The sequence below is a fragment of the Taudactylus pleione genome, unplaced genomic scaffold (genome assembly GCF_031769625.1).
Source record: "Taudactylus pleione unplaced genomic scaffold, aTauple2 ptg000862l, whole genome shotgun sequence".
Lineage (NCBI taxonomy): Eukaryota > Metazoa > Chordata > Amphibia > Anura > Myobatrachidae > Taudactylus > Taudactylus pleione.
The window spans coordinates 2361907-2387775 of record NW_028285264.1 but is presented as its reverse complement, the minus strand read 5'-3'; the positions used below and the strand labels follow the sequence as shown (position 1 = coordinate 2387775).

General features: G+C 44.3%; 1 protein-coding gene across 1 annotated transcript in view; it reads left to right on the top strand.

Moving 5' to 3' along the window:
- Positions 1-25869, top strand: part of LOC148474245 (C-type lectin domain family 2 member B-like) — an 892902-nt gene that overhangs the window by 167191 nt on the left and 699842 nt on the right. The window contains exon 3 of the mRNA XM_088458894.1: positions 5408-5461. Coding sequence (XP_088315020.1) covers positions 5408-5461 — 54 coding nt within the window. The remainder of the gene's footprint in view (positions 1-5407; positions 5462-25869) is intronic.

Below are 25869 nucleotides of genomic sequence, written 5' to 3'. Positions count from 1 at the left end.
GTGAAAGCCTGCGCACCTGTCTGTGAGGATGTGATGGAACTCCATGTAACTGATGGTTTCTCAGTCTTGTGTACTGACTGTGTGTGATGTGGTTAGTAATTCCTGAGAAAGGTCAGAGCCTGTGTAAGTGTGTGTGAGGCTGTGATGGTACTCCATGTTACTGATGGTCTCTCAGTCTTGTGTAGTCACTGTGTGTGTGATGAGGTTAGTAATCCTGAGTAAGGTCAGAGCCTGTGCAAGTGTCTGTGAGGCTGTGATGGTACTCCATGTTACTGATGGTCTCTCAGTTTTGTGTAATCACTGTGTGTGATGAGGTCAGTAATTCCTGAGTAAGGTCAGAGCCTGTGTAAGTGTGTGTGAGGATGTGATAGTACTCCATGTTACTGATGGTATCTCAGTCTTGTGTAATCACTGTGTGTGATGAGGTTAGTAATTCCTGAGTAAGGTCAGAGCCTGTGTAAGTGTGTGTGAGGCATTGATGGTACTCCATGTTACTGATGGTATCTCAGTCTTGTGTAGTCACTGTGTGTGTAATGAGGATAGTAATTCCGGAGTAAGGTCAGAGCCTGCACACCTGTCTGTGAGGATGTGATGGTACTCCATGTTACTGATGGTCTCTCAGTCTAGTGTAATCACTGCGTGTGATGAGGTTATTAATTCCTGAGTAACGTCAGAGCCTGTGTAAGTGTGTGTGAGACTGTGATTGTACTCCATGTTACTGATGGTATCTCAGTTTTGAGTAATCACTGTGTGTGATGAGGTTAGTAATTCCTGAGTAAGGTCAGAGCCTATGTAAGTGTGTGTGAGGATGTGATGGTACTCCATGTTACTGATGATGTCTCAGTCTTGAGTAATCACTGTGTTTGATGAGGTCAGTAATTCCTGAGTAAGGTTAGATCCTGTGTAAGTGTGTGTGAGGCTGTGATGGTACTCGATGTTACTGATGGTCTCTCAGTCTTGTGTAATCACTGTGTGTGATGTGGTTAGTGATTCCTGAGTAAGGTCACAGCCTGTGTAAGTGTGTGTGAGAATGTGATAGTACTCCATGTTACTGATGGTTTCTCAGTATTGTGTAATCACTGCGTGTGATGAGGTTAGTAATTCCTGAGAAAGGTCAGAGCCTGTGTAAGTGTGTGTGAGGCTGTGATGGTACTCCATGTTACTGATGGTCTCTCAGTCTTGTGTAGTCACTGTGTGTGATAAAGTTAGTAATTCCTGAGTAAGGTCAGAGCCTGTGTAAGTGTGTGTGAGGCTATGATGGTACTCTATGTTACTAATGGACTCTCAGTCTTGTGTAATCACTGTGTGTGATGAGGTTAGTAATTCCTTAGTAAGGTCAGAGCCTGTGTAAGTGTGTGTGAGGCTGTGATGGTACTCCTTGTTACTGATAGTTTTTCAGTCTTTTTTTGTCACTATGTGTGATGAGGTTAGTAATTCCTGAGTAAGGTCAGAATCTTTGTAAGTGTGTTTGAGGCTGTGATGGTACTCCATGTTACTTATGGTTTCTCAATGTTATGTAGTCACTCTGGGCCTGATTCACTCCAGCACGCGAGCGCTGAGTGCTCGCAAGTGGGTCGATGTTGCCCAACTGCGCATGCGCACGATGGAGGCTGCTCCATCGTGCGCATGTGCGAGTCCCGAATAACGATGGCCAAGCCGTCGTTACAGGTCTTGCACCAAAGGGGGCGTGCTGTCGATGGTGAGTGACATCACGCCCCAATTGTTGGGTGTGCCGGGTGCGTGGCTGCCCAGACGGAGCTGTTCAAATGGGAAAGCCTACCGTCTGGGTCCCAGTGATGTCAGTGGGAGTGTTTTTGGCTCTTATACAGCCAAAAGCACTCCAGGGCTTGTGGCCAACGAGACCCTACCACAAGGGTCTCATCACAAGCCCGATGGTCACGATGGTCTTGACCATTGCGACCATCTTTTTGGCCGCTCGCATAAGCTGTGGGTGGTCATCCATAGCTATGTGAGCGGCCAGGAGGCCCCTCCAATATTAGGTATAATGACCCTGATTCAGAGTGAGTGCTCTTGTCAGAGCATGCGGCTCTGAATCAGGCCCTCTGTGTGATGAGGTTAGTAATTCCTGAGTAAGGTCAGATCCTGTGTAAGTGTGTGTGAGGCTATGATGGTACTCCATGTTACTGATGGTTTCTCTGTCTTGTGTAGTCACTGTGTGTGATGAGGCTAGTAATTCCTGAGTAAGGTCAGAACCAGTGTAAGTGTGTGTGAGGCTGTGATGGTACTCCATGTTACTGATGGTTTCTCAGTCTTGTGTAGTCACTGTGTGTGATGAGATTAGTGATTCCAGAGTAAGGTCAGAGCCTGTATAAGTGTGTGTGAGGCTGTGATGTTGCTCCATGTTACTGATGGTTTCACAGTCTTTTTTTGTCACTGTGTGTGATGAGGTTAGTAATTCCTGAGTAAGGTCAGAATCTTTGTAACTGTGTTTGAGGCTGTGATAGTACTCCAAATACTGATGGTATCTCAGTCTTGTGTAATCACTGTGTGTGATGAGGATAGTAATTCCTGAGTAAGGTCAGAGCCTGTTTAAGTGTGTGTGAGGCTGTGATGGTACTCCATGTTACTGATGGTTTCTCAGTCTTGTGTAGTCACTGTGTGTGATGAGATTAGTGATTCCTGAGTAAGGTCAGAGCCTGTGTAAGTGTGTGTGAGGATATGATAGTTCTCCATGTTACTGATGGTGTCTCAGTCTTGTGTAATCACTGTGTGTGATGAGGTTAGTAATTCCTGAGTAAGGTCAGAGCCTGTGTAAGTGTGTGTGAGGCTGTGATGGTACTCCATGTTGCTGATGGTCTCTCAGTCTTGTGTAGTCACTGTGTGTGATGAGGTTAGTGATTCCTGAGTAAGGTCAGAGCCTGTGTAAGTGTGTGTGAGGACGTGATGGTTCTCCATGTTACTGATGGTATCTCAGTCTTGTGTAATCACTGTTTGTGATGAGGTTTGTAATTCCTGAGTAATGTCAGAGCCTGTGTAAGTGTGTGTGAGGCTGTGATAGTGCTCCATGTTACTGATGGTATTTCAGTCTTGTGTAATCACTGTGTGTGATTAGGTTAGTAATTCCTGAGTAAGGTCAGAGCCTGTGTAAGTGTGTATGAGGCTGTGATGGTACTCCATGTTACTGATGGTGTCTCAGTCTTGAGTAATCACTGTGTGTGATGAGATTAGTGATTCCTGAGTAAGGTCAGAGGCTGTGTAAGTGTGTGTGAGGCTGTGATGGTACTGCATGTTACTGATGGGATCTCAGTCTAGTGTAATCAATATATAGGTCGCACTACCAGAAAACTGAGCTTAAGAATGTCCAAACATATCAGAAATATTAAAAGAGGGCTGGACACACACAATTTGTCATTGCATTTCAAGGAGACACAAACAGGACCCAAAGAAATTGAAATTTACAGGGATTTGCATCATTGAGAAGAACTGGAGGGGTGGGGATTTTGAAAAGATTATAAATAGAGACAAATTAAAATGGATTTTTACCATGAAAACACTTAGGACCTCATTCAGAGTCGGTCGTTGCAGCCGCATGGTCGTACTGGAAAAGGGGCCGGATATGCAAATGATGCACTCGCATGTTGCGTCCCTAAGGTCGGATCGTTAGCTGGCCGACCAAGGGGAGGAAGCGGTTGGAACACAAAAAATACGCCCCCATCTCGTACGCATTACACATCATCTCCGGCCATATAAGGATTAATCGCGAGCATCGGGAATCATCAGAACTGGTCGTAGATCTTAAGGTTGACCATACCCTCTCTTAAGCTCTACGATCATGTCAGTGTTCAAACCTCCCATGTCACGTGTGCCATGTCACTACTTTGTTAATTATGCACTCCCATAAAACGCCGTTCACATAATTAGGCACGCCTGCGTTCGGATCTCCACTACCCCGTTTTCTAGCACCTTCCCCTTTTACCACCCACAAAAGCACCTCAATCTGTCACTCAAACTACCGACCTGGCTGTGTTCAAGGAGAGATAAATTTCTGATCATAGCCGCTAGTTAACGCACGTGCATTGCGAACTTTACGCAATGCACAGTTTAGCGAACATCGGTGGCGTACGACCATGTGGCCGTGCGGCCGCAATAACCGACTCTGAATGAGGTCCTTAGACCACACGGACTTAACGTGGAGAACGAAATAAAAGCGAGCAGAAGCCTGCGGTTGAGTTTCTCAACTGCAAGGCCAGGAGTGATTTTGGCTCTATCTCCGTCTGGGAAGCACGCCCCCGGCACTCCCCCGGCATGCCCACCAAAGGGGACATGCTGTCAATCAACATTGACAGCACGCCCCCTTTGATCAGACACTACAAGCGAAGGAAAGTCCTTCGCTCGTCGCGTCTCGCGCATGCGCACGACGGAGCTCCCTCCGTCATGCGCATTTGTAGTGCACACCATCGACCCACTTGCGAGCGGACAGCCGCTCTCGTGTGGGTCTGAATCAGGCCCTATATCCTAATAAGGAATCCGGAGTCTCCTCGCACCTACTGCGAGTTGAGCAGCTGCGCGTACTGCTGAGCCCGGGTGCCACGTGATCTAACGGGATTGTGACACCCGGAAGTCTAGCAGTGCACAGTGTGGACTTCATCTTGGATGAAGCAGGACAACGGAGACCAGGAGGATGATAGAGAAGACAGAGGGTACACCCGGAGGTGAACCGAACGGACGCTGAGGGTAAGTAGGTGCACCTGGGGGTCTCGGGACGCTGCCCCACCAGACACCACTTACACACCTCACGTACACAGATCCCCACAAGGTAGACTTTGCCATCCCTGACTACAGCAGACTACTGCTTTACCAATATATCCCGTGCACTGTCATTTATCCTGTTAATACTCCACTCCAGACTTGCCACCATTAACCATTGGAGTACGGGACTAATATCAACACCCCTGGTAAGCAACGAGATTGCTGACCTCCACACAATACTGCACTCAGCAGTCATTATTTGCCTGGCATTTTATATAAGAGCACTGCAATAAATACAACCATACTTTATACACTGTGTGAGTTCCAGCAGTTGATATAGAATATATAAGTGCAAACAGTAATCATAATTTGCCCAGAGAAAAATATAATCTACACCATCATAAAGACAATATCCTATTCCAAGTGCAGTACCCCCCTCCAGCATTTACAACCCCCTATAAACCTGCCCCACCAGAACAGGCTTTGCCACATGGCGAGGGTGTAGTCTGGAGGTAGGAGGTAGTACAGTAGGTGAGAGGTGATTTGTTAAAGTTTTGTGCAATGTCTGAAGTCTCTTCATTTTCTGTGTAGTCTTATCTTTTGTCTGGTGTCGTTTCTATTTTCTGTAGTGTCAGTGGTCATTTGTCATACTCGCCTACCTTGCCGTATCTTGTACTGACCTTGTCTCCATATATAGGCAGAAGCAAATTGGATACACACTGTAATGGATCAGAAACATGTTATTCCACAGGTAACGTGTTTGTGTTTGTGCAGTCGTGTTACATGTACCCTCATCCCTCATGTGCTTTTCCTCCTTTAGTTATAGTATCATGTACTCCTAAAAACCCCAATTGGCACCTAACGCTTTGTTGTTTTTTGCCCTTCTGCTTGTGGTATGCAGCAATGTATCCAAACCATGTCCTTGTCTTGCCTTGTTTTGTATTACTATTACTGTTTTTTTCTGGTGTGCTCATTTATGTACTGTATAAGGCGCTGCGGAACCTTTGTGGCGCCATATAAATAAAGGATAATAATAATAATAAGAGGTGTGTGCTGAGGTGACCTCTGAACTGTAAGCTCCTAACAGCAATATCTCTAAGTATTTAAGGTATCTATGTACTAAGTCTTGGAGAGAGATATAATGGATGGAGATAAAGGGCGGGATGTACAGTACTAAGCCTTAGAGAGAGATATAATGGATGGAGATAAAGGGCGGGATGTACAGTATTAAGCCTAAGGGCTCTATTTACTACAATCCGCATATTGAATGCGGATTGTAGTGTGATATTACCGAGTGAATTTGCATTGCGAATTCAGGCAATATCACAGGGATTTACTATAAATCCCTTGCAGGGACAGAGCTTGCAATAAAGCTCTGTCCCTGCGGATCCCATCCGCACTCTAGTCGCGGTATTTTCTGAAAAAATACCGCGACTAAGAACCCGCGCATGCGCTGACCCACCGTCGCATGCTACCCCTCACTGACGCTAAGCCCCACCCCCCACGATCGCCGACTCCCGCGACCCCCCCGCAACCCCCCCTTCATTTCACTTACCTGCATCCTCCTGGCCTCCGGTGATCTTCTCCGGGCTTCCCGATCAGGTGATCTCCCATACTGCACTGGGACCCGATCACCTGATGACCGGGCAGCAGGGCACTATGGGAGATCAGCTGACCGGAGAGGAGCCATCACTGGAGGCCCGATCACCGGTCTCTGGATTCAGGTATGTAAAAAAAAATTGTTTCATTTTTTTTTTCTTTTTTTTACAGCAATCAGCTGGCGGTCTGTTTAGACCAAACAGCTGATTACTGGTACCGGCTCCCGCCTCTGCTCTCCCTGATAGAGCAGAGTGGGAGCCCAGTAAATGGGGGAGACCCTGGATAACGCCACCTCCGAGTGGCATTATTATCACAGGGCTTTCCCCGTATTTTTTTACAATTTAGTTTTAGTAACTTTGGTCGGATCACATTTCCCATTACAATTATGGGAAATGCAATCTGATTACTAAAAATAAGTGATATTTAGGGGTTGGAGTAGAATTTTACTAATTCTACTCCAATTGCACTGCAATAACTATTGGTGAAACTAAAATAATGTGAAAAGGGGGTGAAAACACCCTTTTTCACTTTATTTTAGTAAAAATTATGTTAATAAATAGAGCCCTTAGAGAGAGATATAATGGATGGAGATAACGGGCGGCATGTACAGTACTAAGCCTTAGAGAGAGATATAATGGATGGAGATAAAGGGCAGGATATACAGTACTAAGCCTTAGAGAGAGTTATAATGGATGGAGATAAAGGTTGGGATGTACAGTACTAAGTCTTAGAGAAAGCTATAATGGATGGAGATAAATGGCGGGATGTACAGTACTAAGTCTTGGAGAGAGATCTAATGGATGGAGATAAAGGGCGGGATGTACAGTACTAAACCTTAGAGAGAGCTATAATGGATGGAGATAAAGGGCGGGGTGTACAGTACTAAGTCCTAGAGATAGCTATAATGGATGGAGATAAAGGGTGGGATGTAGAGTACTAAGCCTTAGAGAGATATATAATGGATGGAGATAAAGGGCGGGATGTACAGTACTAAGTCTTAGAGAGAGCTATAATGGATGGAGATAACTGGCAGGATGTACAGTACTGAGCCTTAGAGAGAGCTATTATGGATGGAGATAAAGGGCGGTATGTACAGTACTAAGTCCAAGAGAAAGCTATAATGGATGGAAATAAAGGGCGGGATGTACAGTACTAAGCCTTAGAGAGAGATATAATGGATGGAGATAAAGGGCAGGATGCTCAGTACTAAGCCTTAGAGAGAGATAAGACAGAAGGAGACAAAGGGTGGGATGTACAGTACTAAGCCTCAGAGAGAGATATAATGGATGGAGATAAAGGGTGGAATGTACAGTACTAAGCCTCAGAGAGAGATATAATGGATGGAGATAAAGGGCGGGATGTACAGTACTAAGTATCACATACGCAATGTGGTGCATCCCACCTCTCAACAGATACATACCACAGTATGTACCTAGAATATCACAAAGGACAGATCTCCCGATAAGCTCCGTCCTTTGTGATGGCCCCAGAGAGAGAGACTTCCGTCCTTGTGTAATCACTGCGTCTGATGAGGTTAGTAATTCCTGAGTAAGGTCAGAGCCTGTGTAAGTGTGTGTGAGGCTGTGATGGTACTCCATGTTACTGATGGTTTCTCAGTCTTGTGTAATCAATGCGTGTGATGAGGTTAGTAATTCCTGAGTAAGGTCAGAGCCTGTGTAAGTGTGTGTGAGGATGTGATGGTACTCCATGTTACTGATGGTTTCTCAGTCTTGTGTAATCTCTGCGTGTGATGAGGTTAGTAATTCCTGAGTAAGGTCAGAGCCTGTGTAAGTGTGTGTGTGGCTGTGATGGTACTCCATGTTACTGATGGTTTCATAGTCTTGAGTAGTCACTGTGTGTGATGAGGTTAGTAATTCCTGAGTAAGATCAGAGACTGTGTAAGTGTGTGTGAGGCTGTGATGGTACTCCATGTGACTGATGGTCTCTCAGTCTTGTGTAATCACTGCGTGTGATGAGGTTAGTAATTCCTGAGTAAGGTCAGAGCCTGTGTAAGTGTGCGTGAGGATGTGATGGTACTCCATGTTACTGATGGTCTCTCAGTCTTGTGTAATCACTGCGTGTGATGAGGTTAGTAATTTCTGAGTAAGGTCAGAGTCTGTAAGTGTGCGTGAGGATGTGATGGTACTCCATGTTACTGATGGTCTCTCAGTCTTGTGTAATCACTGTGTGTGATGAGGGTAGTAATACCTGAGTAAGGTCAGAGCCTGTATAAGTGTGTATGAGGATGTGATGGTACTCCTTGTTACTGATGGTCTCTCAGCCTTGTGTAATCACTCTGTGTGATGAGGTTAGTAATACCAGAGTAGGGTCAGAGCCTGTGTAAGTGTGTGTGAGGCTGTGATGGTACTCCATGTTACTAATGGTCTCTCAGTCTTGTGTAATCACCGCGTGTGATGAGTTTAGTAATTCCTGAGTAAGGTCAGAGCCTTTGTAAGTGTGCGTGAGGCTGTGATTTTACTCCATGTTACTGATGGTCTCTCAGTCTTGTGTAATCACTGCATGTGATGAGGTAAGTAATTCCTGAGAAAAGTCAGAGCCTGTGTAAGTGTGTGTGAGGATGTGATGGTACTCCATGTTACTGATGGTGTCTCAGTCTTGTGTAGTCACTGTGTGTGATGAGGTTAGTAATTCCTGAGTAAGGTCAAAGCTATGTAAGTGTGTGTGAGGCTGTGAAGGTACTCCATGTTACTGATGGTGTCTCAGTCTTGTGTAATCACTGCATGTGATGAGGTTAGTAATTCCTGAGTAAGGTCAGAGCCTGTGTAAGTGTGTGTGAGGATGTGATGGTACTCCATGTTACTGATGGTGTCTCAGTCTTGTGTAGTCACTGCGTGTGATGAGGTTAGTAATTCCTGAGTAAGTTCAGACTCTGTGTAAGTGTGTGTAAGGCTGTGATGGTACTCCATCTTACTGATGGTGTCTCAGTCTTGTGTAATCACTGTGTGTGAAGAGGTTAGTAATTCCTGAGTAAGGTCAGAGCCTGTGTAAGTGTGTGTGAGGCTGTGATGGTACTCCATGTTACTGATGGTTTCTCAGTCTTGTGTAATCACTGTGTGTGATGAGGGTAGTAATTCCTGAGTAAGGTCAGAGCTGTGTAAGTGTGTGTGAGGATGTGATTGTACTCCATGTTACTGATGGTTTCTCAGTCTTGTGTAATCACTGTGTGTGATGAGGTTAGTAATTCCTGAGTAAGGTCAGAGCCTGTGTAAGTGTGTGTGAGGATGTGATGGTACTCCATGTTACTGATGGTCTCTCAGTCTTGTGTAGTCACTGTGTGTGATGAGGTTAGTAATTCCTGAGTAAGGTCAGAGCTTGTGTAAGTGTGTGTGAGGCTGTGATGGTACTCCATGTTACTGATGGTATCTCAGTCTTGTGTAATCACTGTGTGTGATGAGGTTAGTAATTCCTGAGTAAGGTCAGAGCCTGTGTAAGTGTGTGTGAGGCTGTGATGGTACTCCATGTTACTGATGGTGTCTCAGTCTTGTGTAATCACTGTGTGTGATGAGGTTAGTAATTCCTGAGTAAGGTCAGAGCCTGTGTAAGTGTGTGTGAGGCTGCGATGGTACTCCATGTTACTGATGGTTTTGCAGTCTTGCTAAGGATTACGGATGTGTGTAAGTGCTGCGACGGTATAGTGATCACAGTGGATTATTATATCATCGCAGTCAGACTACATGCGTTATAGCAGCAGCTTTCGCAGTTCCAATCTGTAGTGAATTAGGCCCAATGTCAGTAGGACACTGCAGACCTGGCTGTAATGTTGTGATATACATTTTGTGTTGGCATTTTAACTTTAGACAAGGTGTTTTACAATCATGTTTATTGTTGTAGGGGTAAATTTACAAAGTGATGATTTTGCGTCAGAAGCTAGCGGCTATATGCTTTATGTTGCTATAAATATGTGTATTTACTATTCAGTGGTTTTCAGTGTAAATAGAGAACAGACAGTGATGTTGGACAGTTTTCTCATCAGATTTGACATTTGCGATGAAAACAGAAGATAAAACCGAAAACAGAAACTGACAAAAATTAGACCAACATTTACTGGTGCTGTATATAGGGTAACACCTATCACGGGCAATTTCTGCATCACAACCCCCTATAAAACCATATCACGTGCAACAGTACTGGAGTTATATACATGGCAGAGTGCCCCTGCGACATGCAATCTATAGGACGCACTACCAGAAAACTGAGCGTAAGAATGTCCAAACATATCAGAAATATTAAAAGAGTGCTGGACACACACAATTTGTCATTGCATTTCAAGGAGACACAAACAGGACCCAAAGAAATTGAAATTTACAGGGATTTGCATCATTGAGAAGAACTGGAGGGGTGGGGATTTTGAAAAGATTATAAATAGAGAGGAATTAAAATGGATCTTTACCATGAAAAAACTTAGGACCTCATTCAGAGTCGGTCGTTGCGGCCGCACGGTCGTACTGGAAAAGGGGCCGGATATGCAAATGATGCACTTGCTTGTTGCGTCCCTAAGGTCTGATTGTTAGCTGGCCGACCAAGGGGAGGAAGCGGTCGGAACACAAAAAACGCCCCCATCTCGAACGCATTACACGTCATCTCCGGCCATATAAGGATTCATCGCGAGCATCGGGAACCATCAGAACTGGTCGTAGAGCTTAAGGTTGACCATACCCTCTCTTAAGCACTACGATCATGTCAGTATAAAAAACACCCATGTCACGTGTGCCATGACACTACTTTGTTAATTATGCACTCCCATAAAATGCCGTTCGCATAATTAGGCACTCCTGCGTTCGGATCTCCACTCCCCCGTTTTCAAGACCCTTCCCCTGTTACCACCCACAAACGCCTCAATCTGTCACTCAAACTGGCTGTGTTTAAGGAGAGAGAAATTTCTGATTGTAGCCGCTAGTTTGAGCACTTTACGCATGTGCAGTTTAGCGAACATCGGTGGTGTACGACCATGCGGCCGCAATGACCGACTCTGAATAAGGTCCTTAGACCACACGGACTTAACGTGGAGAACGAAATAAAAGCGATCATTATTAAAGAATAACATACACAGCCAATATTGGTATTGATAAGGGAACAGAGTGTATGTACCACATCCATCATCTTACTGATACAATAGGTAGATGGTGGTTCCATTATGGAAGGACAACCATATACATAATACACCACCAGGTCACCACTAACACTGTCAGTTGGTGCCAATTGTATAGGCACAGGTAGATGGTGTTTATATATAACTTAGATGGGTCATACACGCTGTATACACCTTCAGTCAGACCTTTCCCAGAACCAAAATGGCCACCATTTTAGATTTTCCCTTCACCAAGATGGCCTCTATACATCATGTATCCAGTAGAGTATGGCAGCAAAACGCAATGAGGGAGATGCCACACACAACATGGCGCTGAGTAGTACTCCCCTATATATAGAGTTACCACAAACAAGATGGTGCACATTACACTCCCTGAGGAAGGCCCGGAAGGCCAACAACGCGTCAGAGTTAACGCCAATAGACTTTCACACCTTTATACCAGAGACAACTATATCCTAATAAGGAATCCGGAGTCTCCTCACACCTTCTGCGAGTTGACCAGCTGCGCGTACTGCTGAGCCCGGGTGCCACGTGATCTAACGGGATTGTGACACCTAGAAGTCTCGCAATGCACAGTGTGGACTTCATCTTGGATGAAGCAGGACAACGGAGACCAGGAGGACGATAGAGAAGACAGAGGGTACACACGGAGGTGAATCGAACGGATGCTGAGGGTAAGAAGGTGCACCTGGGGGTCTCGGGACGCCGCCCCACCAGACACCACTTACACACCTCACATACACAGATCCCCACAAGGTAGACTTTGCCATCCCTGAGGGACTACAGCACACTACTGCTTTACCAATATATCCCGTGCACTGTCATTTATCCTGTTAATACTCCACTCCAGACTTGCCACCATTAACCATTGGAGTACGGGACTAATATCAACACCCCTGGTAAGCAACGAGATTGCTGACCTCCATACAATACAGCACTCAGCAGTCATTATTTGCCTGTCATTTTATATAAGAACACTGCAATAAATACAACCATACTTTATACACTGTGTGAGTTCCAGCAGTTGATATAGAATATATAAGTGCAAACAGTAATCATAATTTGCCCAGAGAAAAATATAATATACACCATTATAAAGACAAAATCCTATTCCAAGCGCAGTACCCCCCTCCAGCATTTACAACCCCCTATAAACCTGCCCCACCAGAACAGGTTTGCCACATGGCGAGGGTGTAGTCTGGAGGTAGGAGGTAGTACAATAGGTGAGAGGTGATTTGTTAAAGTTTTGTGCAATGTCTGAAGTGTTTTCATTTTCTGTGTAGTCTTATCTTTTGTCTGGTGTCTTTTTATTTTCTGTAGTGTCAGTGGTCATTTGTCATACTCGCCTACCTTGCCGTATCTTGTGGGAGACTCCCATATCAATGTCGAGTCTCCCGATGGAGAAGAAAATTTATTAAAAACCCTGCATTCCCCTGCTATGCCGCAGTGCAGCTGTGACAGGATGGCTTCTAAGCCGGGAATAACCTACTGTATGAACAGAGGAGCTCATTCATACCCGCTCGCTAAGATGCATATTCTCGCTGCTGCCAATGGTATACAGGGCTTCATTCAGAGCCACTTGTAAGCGGCCGCTCGTTCGTTATGAGCGATGTTCGCACATCTGCGCATGCGTACGGATTGTAATACGCATGTGTGAACCAGTCAGTGCAGCCGAAAATCGTGTGTTCGCTAAATAGCGAATGCCTGCTAGTTTGAGTGACAGGAGGAGGCATTTGTGGGTGGTAACAGGGGAAGGTGCTTGAAAACGGGGAGTGAAATTCAGAGCGCAGGCGTGCTTAAAGGTCAACATGGGCGTTTTAAGGGTGTGCATAATTAATACAGCAGCATCATTGACCACGTCACTGGGTTATTTTATAGTCAGAACTGCTCGCAAGACTGCGGTAGAAAAACCAACCACAAGAATAGCGAGCAGTTCATACGCTGCTCGATGTACTCGATTAATCTATTAAATAGCGGACATGACGTATGATGCGAGCGGCCAGGGGGCGTTTTTTTGCTAAATTACGACCGCAAGTTTTGTTTGCTCGTTCAGACATAGAGGCATGAACAGACCGCAAAGAGCGAATGGTTAATTTGAATAGCCACCCCTTTTTTCTGAACGAGCGAGCGCAAATAGCATCCGGCTCTGAATCAGACCCACAGTGTGCATGCATTGTGCATATGCGCATACCTTAGCGAAAGTTCAAAGCATTTGCTCACTGCGCATAGACAGCCCAGCAGAGTGAGTGACAGGGGAAGCCATTTGTAGGTGGTAATAGGGGCTGGCCATTAAAAACGGGGGAGTGGAGGTGCAAACGCAGGCGTGCCTGAGCATCTCAGCGGCATGTTTGAGGTGTCATAATTATAAGATAGCATCATAGTACACGTCACCTGGCTGGTTTTTACACTGAGGTGCTCGCAGTGCTTGTGGCACGGTATGGTCAACCTCAAGCGCTGCGATAGCATCCGATGTACCGATGGTTGCATACACTTCCTGGACATGACGTGCACAAGTGGGCATCTTAAGACAGGCTGATGGGTGTCTGCACACACTATGTGATCGCTCTCTAAGGAATACTGGGTTTAATAATGTATTGCTGTCCGGTAGCACTGCCTACACAATTTGCATTCACATCGTGCGAGCGATTGTATCTAGCGAGCGGCTCTGAATCAGGCCCTGAGCACCCATTAGCTGCATATGCTGCTTGTAGCCACCAGGGGGAGTAACCACTTCTTAAATGTGTTAGTATATAGTGGGGTTAAGATCTGTACTGACCTTGGCCCTGATTCAGAGCCGTTCGTTAGAGGCAGTACGCTCATTGCGTTCCGATGTTGAGTAACCGCGCATGCGTCGGTGTTACACTGCGCATGTGCATACGGCAGATTGCGAGTTTTTTTTGTCTCGTTCATCAACTAGCGTACAGGAAGTGACATGTCAAATGTGATTGACAGAACCGGCCGTTTTTGGGCGTTGACGGGGGTGGAGATGGAAAAACGCAGGCGTGGCGAGGCGTTTTTGGGGCGTACATACATTAACAAATGCGAACGTCAAATGTGTTCGTACCAATTCATACGTCACTGGATGATCCTCTTTCCCTTCAAAATGCTCGCACAGCTTAGGGGCTGGATAACTCGACCACAGTGGCGATGGCCTTCTCCTCCGTCCCGGCACTCCACGATGTTGCATCGATTAATCACGGCTTGTCAGAAACTCAATTAGTGTTGGATTGAAAACCGGCTTGGTATGTGTTAGGAAAGCAGTTTTTTTGGATAGCACAAAACCGAACGCAGGTGGAAATCAGAGCTGCTAATGTCTGGATTACACAATCAATTAGCGTACAGTTGTGGGGGTGTATTTTGCCCGCAATGTGTTCGTTTTTGGACTATTGTAACAATAATGTCATCATGTTTCAGTTTGGTGCCTCATTTTGTGTTTGCAAGGTGTTTATTCCTCCTTAGGTAATGTTTTAAACGTTCCTTAACGAGCACTTTTTTTACAATGTGTAATTTTTTAGTTTGAACGTTGTTGCCTTGTGGGCCCGGATTAAATGTAACCCATTTTGTCAATAATGTCAGAATGCAAAGTCGTACATTTCTGTTAAATTTATTTGTATCCACCCATAAATAAAAAAACATATTGAACTCCAACATTTTTGCCAGTGTTCCACAATATTTATTAATTGTGCAAACAATAATTTTTGAATAAACATAAATGTAAAAATTAAAAACAATTCACAAGAAAGGAGAGGGAGGTTTTGGCCACAAAGGAATATGAGCCAAGCACAGAAGGAGTGTGGGAAAAGTAGCCAATGGTGTCACCGTTTTTTCGCCCGTTTGGCTGGGGGAGGGAGGGCGCCAGACCGGGTCCGGGATGTCATCGGGCTGGCCTGTCCAGAGGCAGATGTTGTGGCCTCTGGACTAGGCACAGGGCTAGGCACATTTGGAGGATTGGCTGATGTTGTGCCAGAGGTGGAGGATCCTGATGTTCCGGCAGGAAGGGAGGTCGGCTCCACCATGTGCTGGCGAACGAGCTGCTCCAGGGCAGTGGCGATGCGGATGTTGGCCCTGGTATTTTCCGCCAGGGCCTGACCAATGGTCACGTTGGCCGCAGCATTTTGCTCCAGGGCCTCAGCCACCCATATCAGACTGGCGTCCATCCTCTGCAGAATCTCCGTATGGAAATCTGATTTTAAATTGAGTTCTGTGAGGAGGGACACTGCCTGCGAGGGGGATTGCCCTGGACTGGCTTCTACAGGGTCCTCAGCCGGATGTACTGGTTCCTCCCCTGCAGAGCCAGCAGAAATTCTGCGGCCAAGGCTCCCCTCTGGAGCAGACTCATCCGCCTGTGTCTCTGTTGGAAAAATGAGAAAAGACTCACATTAGAATCTACATATTGGCACAATAACATTTCACAGTTGGTGACATCACAACATTTACCTGGGACAACATGAGGAGCCGCAAAGTCTGGCATGTCCGTATCCATGTTTGACACGCCAAACACCTCCACAGGCTGCACACACCCCTGTGCCATCTCTTCTAATTCAGTAAACTCCAATGACACAAGGGTGGGACCCCCACCTGTCCCCCTTGCATGCCTAGCCCTGTGTGCCATTTTTTGTTTCAGGCGATATTTGAAGTCTTTTAAATTGGAACCATTACTTTTTATTTGATTTGGTTGTTGGTTTTAGGGTGGTCAAGTGTTTACTTACCGCCGTTTGACATCCCAGGCTAGATGGACATAATCATCCACCCTATTGACATCCACGGCTACCTCTTCCCACATTCTCCACTTCTGGCTTGCACTCATATTCCTGTCTGCCTGTGGCAGGATGTCCACACATTTCTGAATCAAAACCTCCAACTCCTTTCTTGTGAATTGTGGCTGCCTTTTCTTTTTGGCAGCTTTGCCCGGAATACTGGGCCCAGCAGCCTCTTCCATGTCATCCTCCTCACCTATTTGGGGTAATTTGAAGAAATCTGAACTTCCCAACTTGCACAATAATATGTTTATAATTAATCATTGAGTCAAAATGCATGAAATACTTACCGCGTGACTGTTGTCCATTGTTTTCCTGGTCTGTAGCCATGTGTGTTGTTCCAACTAGAAATACACCAGAATTGTGTTTTTGGCTCGTGACGTATTTATACATGCGTCCTTATTTTGCGGCCGCATCATTGATTGTGCGTTCCTCTGATCCTTCCTTAATTTGGGCGGGAAACGAAACACTATTTATGGGTTGGGGCGTCTCGACTCGAGGTGGCGTTTATTGAATGTTGGAGGTTACATTAGTTGGAGTTGATTGTTGGCTGGTTTAGGAGATTGCGTTTATTGTGGGGGGTTTTTTGGTGAGCGGTTTTTCTTGGTTTTCCGTCCCTTTTTTTTCAATTTTGGTTTTTTGGCTCGTTTCCAGTTTTGGTAAGTTTGTGGAAGTATAACTTCAGGTCAATTTGTCTCTCATTGTGGTGTTGATTTTTCTAATCATTTTTTTCCGTTATTTCATCTCTCTTAGGTTTTTTTTTGGCTCTGCCCCAAAGACATTTTGGTCAGGTTTCTTAGATATTAGTTCTTGGTAAGTTCATGTGTTAAATTGTTTAGGAAATGTTCTTGTTTGTCTGTACGCAACTTTGGTTGGCCTTCCACATGTAACGTTGTTTTTTGCCAAATCGAACTCTGTGTTTTTGTTGGGTTTTTTTGCGGCGTTATTGTGCCCTGTATTTGCGAACTAATTAGCGCATTTTTACTACTTGCTATTGTGCCCTGTATTTGCGAACTAATTAGCGCATTTTTACTACTTGCTATTGTGCCCTGTATTTGCGAACTAATTAGCGCATTTTTACTACTTGCTATTGTGCCCTGTATTTGTGAACTAATTAGCGCATTTTTACTACTTGCTATTGTGCCCTGTATTTGTGAACTAATTAGCGCATTTTTACTACTTGCTATTGTGCCCTGTATTTGCGAACTAATTAGTGCATTTTTACTACTTGCTATTGTGCCCAGTATTTGCGAACTAATTAGCGCATTTTTACTACTTGCTATTGTGCCCTGTATTTGCGAACTAATTAGCGCATTTTTACTACTTGCTATTGTGCCCTGTATTTGCGAACTAATTAGCGCATTGTGAAATGTGTATTCATCCCTTAATAATGTTTTTTGTCGCCTGGAGCATTGGTTGATTACATGTGGCCTCTATTTGACGTAGTGTGCGTAACGTCATTTTGCTCTTGGGCCAAATGTGTGTGTGTGTCCCCTTTTATGTTTTGTGTTGCTTAAATTTGTGATAATGACATGGCCAGCATAAAATGATGTATATTTTTGATGTTATTATTTGCAGTTACAACATATCATGACAATACCCCGGCATGTAAGCATCAATGGATGGTATTTGAAAGCAAAGTTACATGTATTTTTATTGGGTGTTGTAAAAAGGCTGACCTTCCAATGTTGTCATTTCAGGTTGATTTGGGTCGGATTGTTCTGGCCCTGCTTCCGGAAGCCGACCAACCTCAATCTCGTCCCAGGCATAGGCATCGTAGGCGTGCAAGGCCCCAGATATTTCGAACACGTGTCACCCTTTTTGGAATGCCAGATGATGAGGTTTTAAGATGATACCGTCTTCCTCCAAAAATCATCATAGACACTCTTTCATTAATAGAGAGTGATCTTGAGCGGCAAATTGACAGTCCTACAGCAATTCCACCACTTACGCAATTAATGGCGGTGTTACATTTCTGTGCCTCAGGATCGTTCCAAACAACGGTGGGAAAAGTGGCGGGAATCTCACAATCCTCCTTTTCCCGGATCCTGAGGGCCGTGATGGAGGCACTTTTCAAGCACCTCCATCATTTTATTCAAATGCCTTTGGATATGGGTGCCCTTAGTGTGGCCAAGGCCAATTTTTACCAAATAGCTGGCTTCCCACACATCATAGGGGTTGTGGATGGTACTCACATACCACTTCAGCCTCCAGCACGGCTGGAGGCAATATTTAGAAACCGTAAACACTATCACTCCCTCAATGTAATGGTGGTATGTGATGCCTCCCTCCAGATCCTGTCCCTGAATGCAAAATTACCAGGAAGTGCACATGACTCCTTCGTCATCCGGCAATCAGGGATATGGCACAAATTAACCAACCTACAAGCTGGTGATGCGTGGCTTCTGGGTAAGTGGAGACCTTTAGAACATAACAATGTTAAGCTTCATACAGAGTGAGCCTGATGTTGTCTTTTCGTTTTCACAGGAGACAGTGGCTACCCTTGCACGCCCTGGCTGCTCACTCCTTATTTGGCTCCCACACCAGGGCCACAAAGTGAGTATAATTCTGCACTTACAGCCACCAGGCAAGTGGTGGAGCGCTGTATCGGCCTTTTAAAAGGCCGATTCAGATGCCTCCACCGCTCCGGTGGTGAACTCATGTTTCAAAAATTGTGGTCCTGTGTGGGATATTTCACAACATCGCCATAAGGAGTGGTGTCCCAATGCAGCCAGAGGATGCCTTACCTGAGGATGGCCCCCCCGAGGTTGGTCGGAGGTCAGTATGTGGGGGGGCCATACGCGATGATGTGGTGGCCAGATTTTTTAGGTAATTATTTGCAAAAAAACTGTGTTGATACCTAATGTGGTTGTGTTTGTTTGAGAGCATCTAATTTTTTGCTAATTTTTTACTCCCTCTTCTGTTTTTTGACATAATCTTTGGCACTCCAACGATGACTACTTCCTGCTACTCTTACAAAACCTGTATGTGGATATTTTGTGGCTATATTCTGGAACACTTATTGCCATGCCATATATGTGGACTCATGTTGGCATGGTCCTTTGTCAACCAGTTCTTGATTGTTTTTTTATGATGTATTTTTTTTGGTATGTGTTGTATTTGAGATTATCACTGTGTGTTTTGTTTGTGAGTGACCACTTTGAATTTTCTGTTATGTTGGTAATAAATGTTTTTAGAGTGAAATGTTGTCCCTTTTTTGTAACGTTACCACCAAGTGTAACCAGGTTCACACACGTAACATTTGACTAAGGGGTAATCCATTACTGACGCCATTTGAGCAAAAATGATTCCTTTATTCAGGGTCCAAACCAACACCAAAAGGAAGCCTGGACAATCCTTTTGCTTCGTAATATTGCCCTAAGCTGCTTGCACACCAACTAGGAACCTGGAAAATGTAGAAATATCTAATTGTGACTACACCAAAAAAGGGAAATCAGATTTGTACTGTTAGGTGTTTCTTGTGGCTGTTTGACCCAAAAATAGAACACACACTCTTATTGGCCCAAATGTGAAATCCTTGCAGGAACACTCTACTTATGTCAGGGTAAACAATATGTGGTTGGGACAAAATGAATGAGCCAGAACGTAACTTCAAACAAAACAATTTATTTACAGAATGGTGAAAAAAAAAAAAACTACTCCCTAAGGAGGACCGACATACGGTCAAGGACCACCAGCACCCCGATGATAGTGCTGTGCATCTGGGCCATACATCCGGCTAAATTTGCCTGAAGCCTCTGTTCCTCTGTGGGTGAGAAAAATTTGGGGATTAATACAACAATAGTGAAACCACATTAAAAAACAATAAAAAAAACAAAAACAACAAAAAACATTTTAACAAAACTGCATTAAAAATCATCGCACTAAAATGGTGTAGGGAAAAAATACAAGGCCTATGTCCAAATTCCGACAGGTGTGCTATGTGTATGTTGAAAACAGCAGTAACAGGTTACGGCAATCGGCCAAAACCACTTATTTTTAAAAAAAAAACTCAAAAAACAAAAAATTAAAAAACAAACAAACAAACAGTTTGTGTCGATAAAAAACAGCAAAAAAAAACATACCGGAAGACCCAACGCCAGCTACAGAAGGCCCTCCATCGTCCTCCTCGGAGGTGGGTCCATTCCCCAAAGATCGGGCCGGTGTAATGACCGACTTCGGGGAGGGGGTCATTCGAAGAGGGGTGGTTGGAGGAGAGGTGGAATTGGGACGGAGGGGAAGGAGTCCAGAAAAATCTGGCTGAGGGTGTAGGAAGGCTGGGGAGGAGGGGGGAATAGGGGAAGGAGTGGAGTTGGAGTGTTGGCTGGGGGTGGGGGAGAGTGGCCGTGCTCGCCGTCTGGCGGGACGCTGACGGCGTAGTCTTCGCTGGGCCCCTAAAAGATTAGAAACAAATTGGGGTTAGTGCCAACACAAATCCGCAAACAACATCAATTTCAAATGCACCCCCCCAAAAAAAAAAGAGGAGAATGAATACATCTGAAAGACAGGGAAAACATGGCCATGCAGATATGAGGTGAATGAATAAATCTGAAAGACAGGGAAAACATGGCCATGCAGATATGAGGAGAATGAATAAATATGAAAGACACGGAAAACATGGCCATGCAGATAGGAGGAGAATGAATAAATTTGAAAGACACGGAAAACATGGCCATGCAGTTAGGGCCACAAAGACAAACATGAAAACCACAATCCATTAAACTTACTCGCAGCGATCTGCATGCGAAAGCATGCCAGCAAGCGGGGCGTCCGCCGTTGCAGGTCCGACCACCTGCGCTCCAGCTGCCCGATATGGCGGCGTGAGCCGAAGGAGCGCAGGCGGGCCCGAACCTCCGCATATGCGGATCGCTTCTCCCGGTTGGTGATGGGTGGAGGCTGGCTGGTTATCCGCCGATCCATCACCTCCGTAAGCACCAGCAGCTCGCGCCTGGTGAATGCGGAGGCTCTCATGATGGCAATGGAGTTTTTAATAAAAATAATTTTTGATAAAGTGCTCAAAAATTTTATGATTGGCTAATGTATTTAGGAAATTAACAGGAGCAATTCTATTGGTTAGTGTATGAGTCATGTGTTCGACAGGGCCAGAAATCTGTGGAGACTTATGATAGGCTTAATGCAGTGACATGCGTAAGCAATTTACCTAAAGAAATGAACTCCATGAAATATGCGGGCCTAAAAACAAATAGACCAATTATTTAATACGGGTTAACATGTATTTTGACAAATAAAAGCGAATGTTTAAGCCGTACGAATTCTGCGGGTAAACACAAACACGGACATAAATAAAGTTTATTGCATTGTGAAAAAAAAAAAAAAAAACAATTAAGCTAATTGATATATTGATTGGCATGTTACGATTGAGGGAGGTAGGCAGAATAAACGAGCAGTTAATCGAAATGTGACAGTCCAACTTCCGGGTAGTACTAGAGCGTGCGTTCCCTTCAAACCACTTCGGGGATGTATGCTCGCTATTTGGCACGCTCGTTAGTTAGAGGAGGGGCGCCTGAGTTTGGGGAGGATGTTTTGATGCGAACGAAAATACGAGCGTGTGCCTGAATTTAAATATTTTTTTACGTTCGCCCAACGTACGAACGGCCACTTGCGTCCGGGTCTGAATGTGGGCCCTTGTCTCCATATATAGGCAGAAGCAAATTGGATACACACTGTAATCGATCAGAAACATGTTATTCCACAGGTAACGTGTTTGTGTTTGTGCAGTCGTGTTACATGTACCCTCATCCCTCATGTGCTTTTCCTCCATTAGTTATAGTATCATGTACTCCTAAAAACCCCAATTGGCACCTAATGCTTGGTTGTTTATGCCCTTCTGCTTGTGGTATGCAGCAATGTTTCCAAACCATCTCCTTGTCTTGCCTTGTTTTGTATTACTATTACTGTTTTTTCTGGTGTGCTCATTTATGTACTGTATAAGGCGCTGCGGAACCTTTGAGGCGCCATATAAATAAAGGATAATAATAATAATAAGAGGTGTGTGCTGAGGTGACCTCTGAACTGTAAGCTCCTAACAGCAATATCTCTAAGTATTTAAGGTATCTATGTACTAAGTCTTGGAGAGAGATATAATGGATGGAGATAAAGGGCGGGATGTACAGTACTGAGACTTAGAGAGAGATATAATGGATGGAGAAAAAAGGCAGGATGTACAGTACTAAGCCTTAGAGAGAGATATAATGGATGGAGATAAATGGCGGGATGTACAGTACTGAGCCTTAGTGAGAGCTATAATGGATAGAGATAATGGGTGGGATGTACAGTACTGAGCCTTAGAGAGAGCTATAATGGATGGAGATAAAGGGCGGGATGTACATTACTAAGCCTTAGAGAGAGATATAATGGATGGAGATAAAGGGCGGGATGTACAGTATTAAGCCTTAGAGAGAGATATAATGGATGGAGATAATGGGCGGGATGTACAGTACTGAGCCTTAGAGAGAACTATAATGGATGGAGATAAAGGGCAGGATGTTCAATACTAAGTTTTAGAGAAAGCTATAATGGATGGAGATAAAGGACAGGATGTATAGTACTAAGCCTTAGAGAGATAAATAATGGATGGAGGTAAAGGGCGGGATGTACAGTACTAAGCCTTAGAGATAGCTATAATGGATGGAGATAATGGGCGGGATGTACAATACTAAGCCTTAGAGAGAGAGATAGTGGATTGAGATAAAGGGCGGGATGTACAATACTAAGCCTTAGAGAGAGATATAATGGATGGAGATAACGGGCCGGATGTACAATACTAAGCCATAGAGAGAGATATAATGGATGGAGATAAAGGGCAGGATGTACAGTTCTAAGCCTTAGTGAGAGCTATAATGGATGGAGATAAAGGGCGGGATGTACAGTATTAAGCCTTAGAGAGAGATATAATGGATGGAGATAATGGGCGGGATGTACAGTACTAAGCCTTAGAGAGAGATATAATGGATGGAGATAAAGGGCGGGATGTACAGTACTAAACCATAGAGAGAGATATAATGGATTGAGATAAAGGGCAGGATGTTCAGTACTAAGTTTTAGAGAAAGCTATAATGGAAGGAGATAAAGGGCAGGATGTACAGTACTAAGCCTTAGAGAGATATATAATGGATGGAGATAAAGGGTGGGATGTACAGTACTAAGCATTAGAGAGAGATAAGATAGAAGGAGATAAAGGTTGGGATGTGCAGTACTAAGCCTTAGAGAGAGATATAATGGATGGAGATAAAGGGCGGGATGTACAGTACTAAGCCTTAGAGAGAGATATAATGAATGGAGATAAAGAGCGGGATGTACAGTACTAAGCCTTAGAGAGATATATAATGGATGGAGATAAAGGGCGGTATGTACAGTACTAATCCTTAGTGAGAGCTATAATGGATGGAGATAAAGGGCAGGATGTACAGTGCTAAGCCTTAGTGAGAGCTATAATGGATGGAGATAAATGGTGGGATGTACAGTATCAAGCCTTAGAGAGATATATAATGGATGGAGATAATGGGCTGGATGTACAGTACTGCGCCTTAAAGAGAGATATAATGGATGGAGATAAAGGGCGGGAAGTACAGTACTAAGCCTTAGTGAGAGCTTTAATGGATGGATATAAAGGGTGGGATGTACAGTACTAAGCCTTAGAGAGAGCTATAATGGATGGAGAAAACGGCGGGATGTACAGTAATGAGCCTTAGAGAGAGCTATAATGGATGGAGAAAAAGGGCAGGATGTACAGCACTGAGCCTTAGAGAGAGATATAATGTATGGAGATAAAGGGCGGGATGTACAGTACTAAGCATTACAGAGAGATATATAATGGATAGAGATATAGGGCGGGATGTACAGTACTAAGCCTTAGAGAGAGATAAAATGAATGGAGATAAAGGGCGGGATGTACGGTACTAAGCCTTAGTGAGAGCTATAATGGATGGAGATAAAGGGCGGGATGTACAGTACTAAGCCTTCGTGAGAGCAATAATGGATGAAGATAAAGGGCGGGATGTACAGTATTAAGCATTAGAGAGAGATATAATGGATGGAGATAAAGGGCGGGATGTACAGTTCTAATCCATAGAGAGAGATATAATGGATGGAGATAAAGGGCAGGATGTTCAGTACTAAGTTTTGGAGAAAGCTATAATGGATGGAGATAAAAGGCAGGATGTACAGTACTAAGCCTTAGAGAGATATATAATGGATGTAGATAAAGGGCGGGATGTACAGTACTAAGCCTTAGAGAGAGATAAGATGGAAGGAGATAAAGGGCGGGATGTACAGTACTAACCCTTAGAGAGAGCTATAATGGATGGAGATAACGGGCGGGATGTACAATACTAAGCCTTGGAGAGAGATATAATGGTTGGAGATAAAGAGCGGGATGTACAGTACTAAGCTATAGAGAGAGATATAATGGATTGAGATAAAGGGCAGGATGTTCAGTACTAAGTTTTAAAGAAAGCTATAATGGATGGAGATAAAGGGCAGGATGTACAGTACTAAGCCTTAGAGAGATATATAATGGATGGAGGTAAAGGGCGGGATGTACAGTACTAAGCCTTAGAGAGATATAAGATGTTAGGAGATAAAGGTCGGGATGTACAATACTAAGCCTTAGAGAGAGCTAGAATGGATGGAGATAATGGGCGGGATGTAAAATACTATGCCTTGGAGAGAGATATAATGGATGGAGATAAAGGGCGGGATGTACAGTACTAAGCCTTAGAGAGTGATATAATGGATGGAGATAAAGGGCGGGATGTACAGTACTAAGCCTTAGAGAGAGATATAATGGATGGAGATAAAGGTCGGGATTTACAGTACTAAGCCTTAGTGAGAGCTATAATGGATGGGAATAAAGGGTGGGATGTACAGTTCTAAGCCTTATAGAGAGCTATAATGGATGGAGATAAATGGCGGGATGCACAGTATTAAGCATTAGAGAGAGATATAATGGATGGAGATAATGGGCTGGATGTACAGTACTAAGCCTTAGAGAGATATATAATGGATGGAGATAACGGGCGGGATGTACAGTACTAAGCCTTATAGAGAGATATAATGGATGGAGATAAAGGGCGAGATGTACAGTACTAAGCCTTAGAGAGAGATATAATGGATGGAGATAAACGGTGGGATGTACAGTACTAAGCCATAGAGAGAGATGTAATGGATGGAGATAAGGGGCAGGATGTACAGTACTAAGCCTTAGAGAGAGATATAATGGATGGAGATACAGGGTGGGATGTACAGTACTAAGCCTTAGTGAGAGCTATAATGGATGGAGATAAAGGGCGGGATTTACAGTACTAAGCCTTAGTGAGAGCTATAATGGATTGAGATAAAGGGTGGGATGTACAGTACTAAGCGTTAGAGAGAGATATATAATGGATAAAGATATAGGGCGGGATGTACAGGACTAAGCCTTAGAGAGAGATAAAATGAATGGAGATAAAGGGCGGGATGTACGGTACTAAGCCTTAGTGAGACCTATAATGGATGGAGATAAAGGGCGGGATGTACAGTACTAAGCCTTCGTGAGAGCTATAATGGATGGAGATAAAGGGCGGGATGTACAGTATTAAGCCTTAGAGAGAGATATAATGGATGGAGATAAAGGGCAGGATGTACAGTACTAAGCCTTAGAGAGATATATAATGGATGTAGATAAATGGCGGG